Here is an 11,717-nt window from a genome sequence, read left to right as displayed (position 1 = left end):
GGGGGGGGGGGACCGTGGAGGCGGCAGTGGCAGCCTGATCCCCCCACCGCATGAGAAAGACTATTAGCCTTGGCGCAGGCCCCCCCAGAATCAGCCTCCCCGCCCCCCGCCCCCACCCCCATGCTTGAGCGGCCTCCCTCGGTAATGGGGCTTAATCATAACATGCATTAGCTAGGGCCTGCTGCCTGCAATTACCTCTTCAATCAGCCACCCACCACTGCCGCCCCCAGCCTCAGGCCACCTGTGGGCGCACCCCACCCCGCCCTCCCGGCCCCCTCCCCAAATGCAGCCCAGGTGCTGCAGGCTGTGCAGATGGACCAGGGAGTGACCCCGGGCAGCAGGGGCCCGGGCCAGGGGTGGCCCATGGACAGAGAGCTGCGGCTCAGGGTCACAGGCAATTATTTTAAAAGCCTGTTGAAAACTGTGCCTGCTTCCCCAGCACAGAGGGCTCCTCCTGTGGGCTGCACGGCCCGGAGCGCTGACACGCTTGCATGCACGCACGAGCGGTCACACGCACGGGCCGCGAGCACGCGCACACACACACGGATGGGCATGTACCGGGTTCATGCGGACCCCAAAGATATGGGTACTGTCTGTGTCCAAGGTGCAGATGCACAGTGGGGCCTGACCCGAGTGACCAGCCCCCAGCCATTGGGGGGGGCTTCCCTGTACAGCCCTTTGCCCCCACTCTGCCCTGTTCCTAGCACAGACCAACTCGTGTCCTTTGGCTCCCCATTGCCAGACCTGGGGCCCAGGGGTCCTGAGCTGAATCAGAGGATGTCCTATTCCATCCAGCCTCAGAGCCGGGGTGGGGGCTGGAGAAAAAGGGGTGAAAGATCTGGCGGGGGCAGTGGAGGAGGGGACTGCTGTTGGGCTGTGATTCTCTCTAATTGCTGTTTTGCTGAGAGGTAATTAAAATCCCTTTTTATTTCACACGTCAGAGCCCTCACCAGCCTGTGGAGAGGGCGCAGGGGGAGGCCAGGGGGTGGGGGCAATGGAAGGCTGGGCCGCCTGGCACAGGAAGGGGACAGGGAGGTGGGCCATCAGAGCCCAGCCTGCCTGCCAAGAGGCCCAGTGAGGCCCAGTGGCGGGAGTCCCCAGCCCAGCCCGTTGCCCAGCCGTGAGCACCTGGGGGCTGGTGCTGGCCAGGATCTGCGTGGCCCACAGGAGCCAACAAAGGCCGGAAGAGTGAAGTCCATGACATCCCCAGAGTGCCTCCTTCATGCCAAGCATTTCACTGAGCCTCCAACTTGCAGAATTGTTGTAAAAATCACAGCTCCCAAGTAGATAGCATTATCATCCCATGTGTCAGGACAGTGATGAAGCCGAGACTCAAAGAGATCAAGGAACAGGGAGCCCCCCAGCCTGTCAGCGGTGCAATTGGATCTGAACCGGTCGGACCCCAAACTGAGAAGCACTGTGCCAGCCTGCCCACGCCAGCCCATGTACCGGTCCCTTCCTACAGAGCCTGCCTTGTTCCACGGCTCCCCTCTCCCCTCCTCAGAGCCCTGAGGGAAGGGCCACAGCCTCAGGACCCTTGCCCACGGCCCATGTACCAGTACTACGCCTGCCGCTCTGGACCCTGTGGTCCCCTGCTGACGGGTCCCCTGGACCAGGAGAGCTGGGGTTCGCCCTGTCTGTCAGGACCTGTGTACCTGCTCCAGGTGCTGGTAGGGCCAAGAGGCCATGGCCAGACCCCGGCTGGAAAGGAGCAAGGCCCCCGCCTTCCCCTGAGCTGGCTGGGGAAATGGGCCAGCAGCATCTGGGCCTCGCTGGGTGGGGCAGGTGAAAGGTCACTGAGCAGCACCTCTCTGCATGCACCCTCTTTCTCTCTGCCTGTTCTTTCCCTTCGTTTGGGCCTGGACTTGCATCACCCCATCCTTTTCATCACCCGCATGTCCACCCCATGAGCACCACCAGCACCACCATCACATCATCAGGTACCTGTCACCCTGCCTGAGGTCTGCTGGGAGTGGGGGATGGGGCATTGGGGGCCCCAGAGGAAGGACCAGAGGGACCCCAAGACCCACTAGCAGGTGTCTCAGCTTCTCAAGGACAGGCATGGAGACCCCCACGTCCACGTAGCTCAGCGCAGTGGCATATCTATATGCCAGTAGATGCAGAAAGTGGGGGGGGGGGTGCAGAGACACAGATTAGGGGTCTGCGTGTGAGGCAGGGCTGATCTCTACTGCACAGAGCAGCCAGGGCCGGGGTAGGGAAGGGTCTCATTTATCTTGTGTCCCCAGTGCACAGTGCTGGCATTAGGAGGTGCTTAACATTTAAGGGATGAAAGAATGAATGAAAACATTTTCAGGATTAAAACTGTCCCCTAATAGAACATGACACCAGTGAGGTCGCTCCCCATCACTAGAGCAATAGGATTAAAACCTCAGGCTCTGGTGTCAGACTAATCTGGATTAAAAACCAGAGCTGCCATTTCCCAGCTGTGAACAGGTCACTGGGCCTCCTCAAGGCTCAGTTTTCTTACCCGAGAATGGGAACAGTGTGGCTATCTGAGATCCTGAACAAAGAGGTCAGGGAAGAGCCTGGTCCTATGATCAGGCCCCCAGCCTGGGGATGGACTCAGGTGGGCAGCCCCTGTCTAAGCACCCCCAGGAGGGAAGGTGGGGGCCAGCCAGAAGCCCTGAGCCTCCCTCCCCCATCCTCCTCCAGGAACCCCCTCAGGTGACCTCCTCCACACACCTCATTTCTCTCCACCTAGGAGCAGCTGGGCAGAGCTGATGCCAACAAGATCAACTTTCTGGCCAGCTGCCCCAGCCAGGTGGGACACCCCCAAGGGGCAGAGCCAGGAGGTGGGACAAAGGGCAGACACTTCAGGAGCAAGGCCCCTGAGGGATTTGGGGGTCCCTGGGACACCCGGGAAGGGGGCTGCATGGAAGGCCAGTGGAATTTCAGACCAGGGTAAGTCCCCTCCTGAGCCACCTTGGTCCAGCCCTTCTGTCTCGGCCTCATCTTCCTCATCTGTAACATGGAAATAACGACAGGGCCCAGCTCTCAGCCCCGCTGTAGGGTTTATGTGAAGTTGTGGCGTGCAAGCCCCCAGCAGTATGTCTGACATAGAGTGGGGCGCCAGACACATACACACACACACACACACGCACACGCACACGCACACACACGCACGCACACACCTGGCAACTGCCATTCCCTGGGCATTGCTAGTCTGCCTGGGGAGCCCTGGAGTCCCCCCTCCAGCCCCTTGGCACATCTGTGGCAGCAATGCACACCGCTCCCCCTCCTGTCAATGTTCCCTGCCAGCTAATGGGCCAATTTTTTAGCATTACGGAGATTTGGCCAATTTGGCAGCCCTGACAGAAAGGCGCTGAGAGCGAACAGTTGCTTGGGGGCGGGGTGGGGTGTGGAAGCAAGGGTAGAGGAGGAGAGAGCCTGGGGCAGGGGAAGGGGTCTCTCGGGCAGCAGCATTTCTCAGGCTGCCCCCAGCCGGGCCCATCCGAGTCCTGGGCCAGTGGGGTGGAGCCAGTGGGCAGTTATGTAATTAGCCCGGCTATGGCCCTCCTCCCGCCCCCCTGCGCAGGCCCTGTGCTAAGCACTTTGCATATATTTTTCTTTTAATCCTCCAATAACCCTATGAGGCCAGTTCTATGATTCCCTCCATCCTTCCTGGTGTGGAACTCAGGCTCAGAGCTTCCCCAAGGTCACAGAGCCAGGAAGCGATGGAGCTGAATGTGAGCTGAGGCTGAAAGCCAGGCCTTTTAACCATGACTGAGATCAGTTTTTAGCTAAATGCTGAGAATTAGGCCAGGACACCTTTCCACCCCCCATCCACCCCCCACAACACACACAACACACACACACACACACACACACACACACACACACACACACACACACACACAGAGTCTCCCAACGTCTCAGCCTCTCCCGGCTGCTGAAGATCCCTATGAGACACACATGGATCCTATGACCTTCCCCTCCTGGCCGAGGGTGCCTCAGTTCCAAGGCCCCCAGACCCAGCCTCTCTGCAGGGAGAGCCCTGAGCACTACAACTGCCAGGCATGGGCAGGGGTCCCAGCCCAGAGCTGAGCTCACCCCTCCTGCCCAGGCTGTGGGCTCGGGTCCCCATGCCAGCTGTGGCCTCTGGAGCCCCTCCTGGGGTCAGTGCCAGGCTGGAAGCGAGCAGCAGCTGTGCCCTCCACCACACACTCTGGGCCCTTTGGGAGCAAGGAGGCAGACCTGCCAGGGAGGATCAGGAGGGGAGGGGAGGGGAGGGGCAGGGGAGGGCACTGCCTCTGAGCAGGGGGAGGGGCTGCCGGGCTCTGTGCATTAAGCGATCAGAGAGCACAATATTTCATTGTCGGCAATTGCAGCCAAGACATCAACTACTTGGGGAGAGCAGCCTTAAAAGCCTTTTGATTTTATTTCTTCCACTTCATTTTTTTTTCCCTTTCCTTGCTGGTGTCCTTGACAAGGCCTCCCTTCCCCCTCTGCTGCCCCTTCCTCAACCCCCGCAGGAGGCCAGGAGCCTGAGTAGGGGCTAGGGCCAGGGGCTAAGGGACTGGGGGGCCTGCAGGGCGTGCGTGTGTGGCTCCCCGTGTCCCTGCGTGTGCACCTGGGTACCACTGTGCGCCTGTCTGGAAGCATGCTTCGTGGGCATACACCTGTGTGTCCAGGTAGGCTCTGTGTGCACTCGTGTGTGCATGCCTGGGTGTGCATGCACACGCGTGGACCTCACTGTGCACACACTCACCAGAAAATTCTACCAAGGTAAGAGACATGGGGGCGGGGCCAGGGGAGGGTGGCAAATTCAGAGGGCAAAGGGGAGAAGGGCGGCGTGGGAGGGCGTCGCACCCTTAGGAGTCAGCCTAGTTGGACCAAACCATGGACCCTTTGGAGATCTCTGAGGCCCGGGGCGTCCCCCAGAGGGGTGGCGCATGGAGATACAGGTGCGCATACCACACGCGCAAGCAAGCACTCACTGCAGAGGCCGGGGAGGGCTGGGTCGCTGCGGGACTCCTGGCTGAGCGCCCATGATGTCAGCTATCGGCCGTGACGTCACCGCCCCGCCCCCGCCCTCCGGGAGCTCCATCTCCGCCCAATGGCAGGCGGCGGGGAGTTGCACATCTGTCTTGTCGGGAATTAGTTAATTGAATCAAGCGGCCCGAGCTGCCGCAGCGACCTCGGCCCTGGCCCAGAAGGGGGCTGAGCTGGGGCGGGGGGAGGGTGGCGGGGAGGGGGAAGGCGGGGAAGGCTCAGCCTGGAGGGCGGCGTGGGGGAGGGGGCCTACCTAGCCTGCGGCGGGGGAGACTGATCTCCCTCGGGAATATTGGTCAAGGTTCGGCTCAGCCCCTGCCCCAAACCGGCGAGGACAGGGACCGAGGGCCTGGCGCCAGCCCGCGGGGCTAGCAGGCTGGGTGGGGCCCGGCCTCTGGGCGCAGTGCAGAGGGGTCTCTCCCTCCCCCAGGCCGCCCCTGGCCCAGGGCACTCGGGCCGCAGGCTCCCCTTCTCCTCGCACCTGCCTCTCGGGCTTGACCTCTCCCTTCCACCCTCGCCTCCGCCCGTCGGTGCCGAGAAACGCGGCTGATTCCGGAGCCCAGCGCGGCTGCCCCCCACCCCGCCCTCCGGAGAGTTCGCGGACGGCTCCGGATGAGCTATTTGTCCGCGCCGCTTAAGCGCCCGGGGGATTTCCGTGCTGTCCCCTGGCCCCGTGTCCCCTACCTCCCGTGCCCCGGGCCCGTTCCGGGGTCTCCCTCCCTCCCTCTCCGCGCACCTCCCTCTCAGACTCGTTCCTTCCTGATCAGGTGAGACAGAAAGAAAGAGGTGTCAAGAATCTGGCGGTCAGAGTCGGGCCTCTCGTCAGCCCAGGGGGAGCACAGAACGTAACCGCTCTGAGCCCCCGGTTCCACAGCTGACACCCGCAACAACAAAAGAACCTAGCTCATGGGGTAAAATGAAGCCGTCTACGCGTCAAGGTCGTAGAACATACCGGATTGCGGTAGCCAGCGCACTGTAGTTTGATAAGGGGACAAGGCACAGCTATCACCAGGGTGTGGTTTCTCCGCAAGAGTCCCTGGGGACACCACACCGAGGCCAGTGGTGAAGTCTAGGGCCAAGGAGTCTGGGCGGGGGTGCCAGCCAGTGAAGGCTGGGGTCCTTCACCACGCAGCGGCGCAGGCACACCAGGACCCCGGCTTCACCTCCCTCGGCTCCCACCCAGGCCCAGCAGTGCCCCGCGGGCCCTCTCTCATTAATTCCACACCTTTGCATGACCCTTTGGGGTTCACGGATGGTCAGCTTTGTCCCTAATGCTTCCTCCCTGGGCGCCATCATCTCCGTTTCACAGCAGAGGTTCAGAGAGGTAAAGACCTCACAGCTATGACATCACATGGCCAAAATGGGAACCTGAGTTCTCTGGCCTCAAATGTCAGCCACTCTCCACTGCTCTGCTTCCCCCTCTGAGGATCACTCTGTTGCTAGGAGACAGCAAGCCAGTGGTTACTATGGGAACCCGGCTGATGTGGAACGTGGAAAGAGTTGGTGTCCAGGCAGCAGTGGGAAGGCTCCAGGTGGGCTCCACGGCCCTTCCCTGGCCCTCCCATGAAAGCAGCTCTTGGCTTTCAGCTCTGGGGTCTCCAGGCAGCAGGTGCTCATCACAAGGCCTGAGAGAGGTGTGATGACACTGGGTGACTCTCTCCTCAACGTTGCCCTACAGACCCAGAACGCTGGTGGAGGATCGGGCCCCGAAGATGGAACTGAGGGGCAGAGAGGCCAGGCCAGGGAGCCTCCCGCTCTTGCTTCTCCCAGATGGCTACCGTCGTGCCCGCTCGGGAGACAGCAGTGCAGAGCTGAGCCTGTCCCTGGGAAACAGGAGGGCGGAGGGCAGGACCATGGTGGGGAACAGAGCCGTGGCCACGTGCTCTAGGCCTGGACAAACACGTCAGTTTTCTCATCTGTCACAGGGGAATGATATTAGTCCCTCTCCCACAGACACTGTGTTGAGAAAATGAACAAAAATACAAAGCGCCATGACTGACAGACTCCACTGGCTGTGTGGCATTGGGCAAGTCACTTAGCCTCTCTGAGTCCTTGTAAAACAGGGATAATAATTGTGCCTACACAATTCACAGGAGTGAATCTAGGTGAAGGGCTTTGAACAGAGCTTTAAGGGCCATTCTTGTGTTGGCTGTTCTATTTTTATGGTAAATATGCTGGTCAGCGCCCAGGGGGTAGAGGTCACTCTGGACCCAGCTCCTTTTATTTTCTCTCCCTCCCTCAGGAGAAAAGCTCCTACTACCCCCTTACCCCTCGCCAGGCACTTTGAGGAGGAGCAGAACCAAGAAACAGGACCCTCTGGGGCCCCAGACCCCCCTACTCAAAGTTCAGGGACCTGGAGCCCCAAGCTGGGGTGGGAGGGAGTGAGGAGGCGGCTCCGCAGCTAAATTTGTTCATCCTGACTGTCAGTCCCTTAATCTGATCCCCGAGGAACAACGCAGAGGCTTCACTCTGGATGACAAACGAGGAGGGGAGAGGCCTGCCCTGCCTGGACTCCGGGTGAGTAATGGCCTTGCATTAAGATATTAGGCCTGGATGAGAAGAAGTGGGCTCGTGCTCCCCCTCCGCCCCAGCGCGGCTGGGAAGAGAGCTCGGGGAGAGGAGGCGGCTTCCTGAGAACGGAGCCCTGGGAAGCCTGGGGGCTGCTGGGGGTGGTTCGAGAGAGGAAGGGGGGGCACACAGAGAAAGAACAAGAGACACAGATATAGCAGAGACAGAAGAGGTGGGGGAGGAGGAGGGAGTCCGAGAGACAGGGGTTGGGGTGTTAGAGACAGTCATAGAGAGACAGAGACCCAGACTTGCTGAGGGACAGAGCGGGGCAGGGGTGTCTGAGAGAGGGAGAGGGAGAAAGAGACAAAGACTTGGGGACGGTACAGAGGGGTGAGGTGTCTGACTCATTCGGGGCAAGGGTGCCACATGGCTTCAAGTCTCTAATGTCCTGCCTCTTGATCCCGAGCCTCCTGGGCTGGGAAGGCACCGGAGGCAGGTGGGGGGAGCTGTGGTTAGAGCCCCTGCCAGAACTGGCTCAGGCTAAGGGGCAGGGCCTCTGGCCACATGCACAGCACCCTTCCCCGGGGAAGCCCGCTTCTTGGGGGAGAGGGGACCAGACCCCAGGGTTCCAGCTCCATCCAAGTACCAGCACCCCTTGAGGAACCCCCTTCATCAGACCCCACATTTCCCACAGCGTGTGTCCCATGATGCAGGGCTTGAGAGTTTCAGGGACCCCTGGAGGAGAAGATGGAGCCAGGTCCAGAGCCGAACTCAGACAGTGTGGCTCAGAGCTGAGGGACCGAAAGAGAGCACAGTGGGGCAGCCTGTCCCTCCGTCACCATGTTCAGCCTCATCTGGCGCCCTCCGAAGTGTGCGGTGTACCAGCCCAGACAGGAGACCTTGCCTGCCTGGCTTCAAATCCTACCTCTACCCTTTCTGTTCTGTGACTCCCAGCAGGGTGTGTGACCTGGCTGTGGCTCACACAGTCCCTGTCTGTAAAGTGGGGTCATTATGGCCCCCACTGCCTGAAGCTTCTGTGAGGGATCCCAGAGTCAGGACCTGTAGGATGCCTAGAACAGAGCCTGGCACGTGCTAATGGTTCATGGAACTTCACAGATGACTGTTTTATTTCCCCAGGCCCCAGCCACGACTGTGGAAGCAAGACGATACCTAGAGCAAGTCCCTACACCCCCTTTAATTCCTCAGAGGGGCCTCCCCCGTGGTCCATGCCCAGATGTGGGAATTCGGACTCATCTTGGTAAGCCATCAACCTCCCCATGCCTCAGTTTGTTCATCTGCAAAATGGGAATACCTTTAGGCTTAGCAGGGGCCAGTGCACATAAGCACTTAATAAAGCCCAAGAGGCCTGGTTCAGATGGGCCAGCTTCTGCTCTGAGGACCTCCCTACCCGGTGTACATATGTGCATAAGCACAGTGTGTGTGCACCTGACGTGGGGAGCAGGGAAGATCTGGGAGACGTTCAGACACAATGAGGCTCAGAGGAGATGCTCAGACACAAGGATGAAGTGAGGAGGAGCCACCAACCCCAGGCCTAGGAGCTCGTGTGCCACGGATCAGAGGTAGGAAGCCCCGCTACCCTACCCTCTGTGTCCCCTCCTTACAACACCAGCTTCACCAGCAGCCCTGGCTTCCGGTCCCACTCAGCTTCACAGATGCTGCGCTCAGACGCCCCGCTTGGTTCAACGCTCTGCCATCACCATTTTGAAATTCTTAATAATTGATAAACAGAGGCCCAGCACATTATGCAGCGCCTACATTTTGCTCCCTAGGGATTCCACAGGTGGGCAGAGCTGCCCGGAGCTGTGGCTTGAGCAGGGAGGGTGACTGAGGAAACAGGTGCTGCCTTGGGAAAAGAGGAGAGCAAGGTGGAAAGATCATGGGACGGTCAGAAATCGCAAGACATTCCCTCCCTGCGCCCCAGGAGAACGCCGGGCAGAGCAGCTGTGCCTTTCTGCTGGGTAGGCCTGAGGGAGGGCGGGCGTGGGGAGAGGGTGTCGCTACCGGGGCGGTGCTTCCGAAACTAGCTCCCACGGCCCGGCCCGTGGCCCATCGGCTGGGGGTCTAGTGGGGACAGCCGCAGTCATGGAGAGCTTCCTTCGGTTGCCCCACAATCTCTCCCTGAAGCCTGGGTTCGAATCCCTTGTCCCAGCTGTGCGACCCCTTGGTTTTCCTTAGCCCCCCAAGCCTCCCTGGAGTACTAGAACCTGGTCCCGGGCTTCTCTGTCCTTCAAGGCCTGCGTCTCTCACGGAGCGCCACCAGGAGGCGCCCCGCACCTTCTCTGCAGTCCTGAGCCGGGGCGCCCGGTCCGATCCCGTCGGGAGGAGGGGCTTCCTCCTGGGCTGGGGTGGCGGGAGCGCGCCCGGTCTCTCTCCTGAACCCCATGGGGGCCGGGTGACCCGCCGGACACTTCCCCGTGCTGCCCCCGCTCCGTCCGCGGTCCACTGCTCCGGTCACTCCTCCAGGCCCCGGCCGCGGAGTCCGGGGCCTTCCTGCGAGCACGGGGCCGAGCGTCCCGGCCTGTGGGGCCACACGTCCTGAGCCTCAGATCCCCTGAAGGCTGGTTGTATGAACGAACTGTCCCCAAACCTGGTTTGTTCGGAATAGGCCAGCGCTTGTGTACTTCGTCGCGGGCCGCCCCAGCTTGAGGGCCGGCCTGAAGTCAGGGAAACTAACTAGCTCCCCCCTCCGGCGTCTCGAGGTACTGCGATGCCACCCAGGAGCCCCGTGCCCTCCAGGAAGAAACAAAGTCCCTAAAATATTATTTTAAAAAAATTTGTTTTGCGGTAGATAATACATCCAGTTGCTTCAAACATCGAAGCAATATAAAATAAAAAGCCTCCCTGCCACGCTGTCCCTATGCACCTGGTTTTCTCCCACAAAGCGCAGGGTGGCTACTTTTGTGCTTTCTTGTGTAGTCTTCTGAGGAAAATAAAAATCTGTGCTCTTATTTTTCCTCCTTTCTTATACAAAAGGAAGCATACTGTGTACACTGTACTGTGTTTTGTTTTCACTAAATCTATCTTGACACCCTTTCCATAACAGTGGAGTCCTTGTCCCTTTTTTATAGCTGCATAATATTCCACTGTGTGGCTGCTCACTGTTTCTCTGATGCTGTCCTTTTTTAATGAGTACCCAGGCTGTTACTTTTTTTAAGATTTATGTATTTATTTGTCAGAGAGAGCGCACACAAGCAGCGGGAGGGGCAGAGGAAAAGGCAGGGAACTCAGCAGGGAGCCCCACACGGGGTTCCATCCTGGGACTCTGAGATCATGACCTGAGCCCAAGGCAGACACCCAACCGACTGAGCCACCCCGGCGCCCCAGGGTTGTTACTTTTTTGCTCTTACTAACAATGATGCAGTGAACGTCTGTGTACATCATTTCACAAATATGCTTTTGCACGTATCTGTGGGATAAAGGTCACTAAGCGAAGAGCTAGTTGTGCAATAGGAGCGTTTGTAATTCAGGCGGGGGTTTGAACAGGTACTTCCTGCTGCCCTACCTGGGGCTTGTACCCTTGGGCCCTCCCCAGGCAGTGACAGGACTTTCCCAGCAGCCTCGCCAACGGAGTGTACTGTCCAACTTTGGCATTTGCGGCACCAATCCTCTTGTGTTCGGTGCCCCCAGGAAGCCTGCCTTGACCTCCAGACCGTAACTCTATTTCCCCTCCAGCACTCAGGGCCCTCTCCTTCACAGCACCTTGTGCGTTGGAAATGACCTCCAGATGACGTCATGATGAGGATGAGATTTTCAGTGTTTGCCTCTAAGCTCCAGGCAGGCAGAGACTATACCCCAGTCCCCAGCACAATGTGGGCCCATCGGAGATGCTGCATACCTTTTTGTTGGCTGGGACGGCCCCCATGAGCACCCGCCCAAGTAGGCGCCCTGCCTGGGTGGCCTCAGCGGTGCTTCTCAGCCACCTTTGAGAAAGGCTCGGGTATAGCTCCATTGAGCAGACCAGGAGACTGAGGCCCAGACGGGAGGTGACCGGCTCAACAACTCCGAGCTGTCCAGGAGAGAAGTCCCTTCTCCTCAGCCCTTGTCCCTCCTCCTGAGACCCTAGCTATGCTTTTTCCCTGCTCTGGTCCGTGAGGACCCGCAATGGCCAGGAGCAGTCTGACGGAGGTCAGGGTCGCTCCAAGCTCAGGATCAGCCCCGTCCACACCACCTGTAAT

General features: G+C 59.6%; 1 protein-coding gene across 1 annotated transcript in view; it reads left to right on the top strand.

Moving 5' to 3' along the window:
• Nucleotides 1–5,651, top strand: part of LOC121104029 (basic salivary proline-rich protein 2-like) — a 15,208-nt gene extending 9,557 nt beyond the window's left edge. The window contains exons 3-5 of the mRNA XM_040636373.1: nt 1,505–1,670; nt 2,723–2,922; nt 5,444–5,651. Of these exons, the coding sequence (XP_040492307.1) occupies nt 1,505–1,670; nt 2,723–2,922; nt 5,444–5,651 (574 nt within the window). The remainder of the gene's footprint in view (nt 1–1,504; nt 1,671–2,722; nt 2,923–5,443) is intronic.
• The last annotated feature ends 6,066 nt before the right edge of the window (nt 5,652–11,717 follow it).

The sequence above is a fragment of the Ursus maritimus genome, unplaced genomic scaffold (assembly GCF_017311325.1).
Source record: "Ursus maritimus isolate PB19 unplaced genomic scaffold, ASM1731132v1 scaffold_1, whole genome shotgun sequence".
Lineage (NCBI taxonomy): Eukaryota > Metazoa > Chordata > Mammalia > Carnivora > Ursidae > Ursus > Ursus maritimus.
Note: the sequence above shows the minus strand (reverse complement) of the source record. Positions and strands in the feature narration are given on the sequence as shown.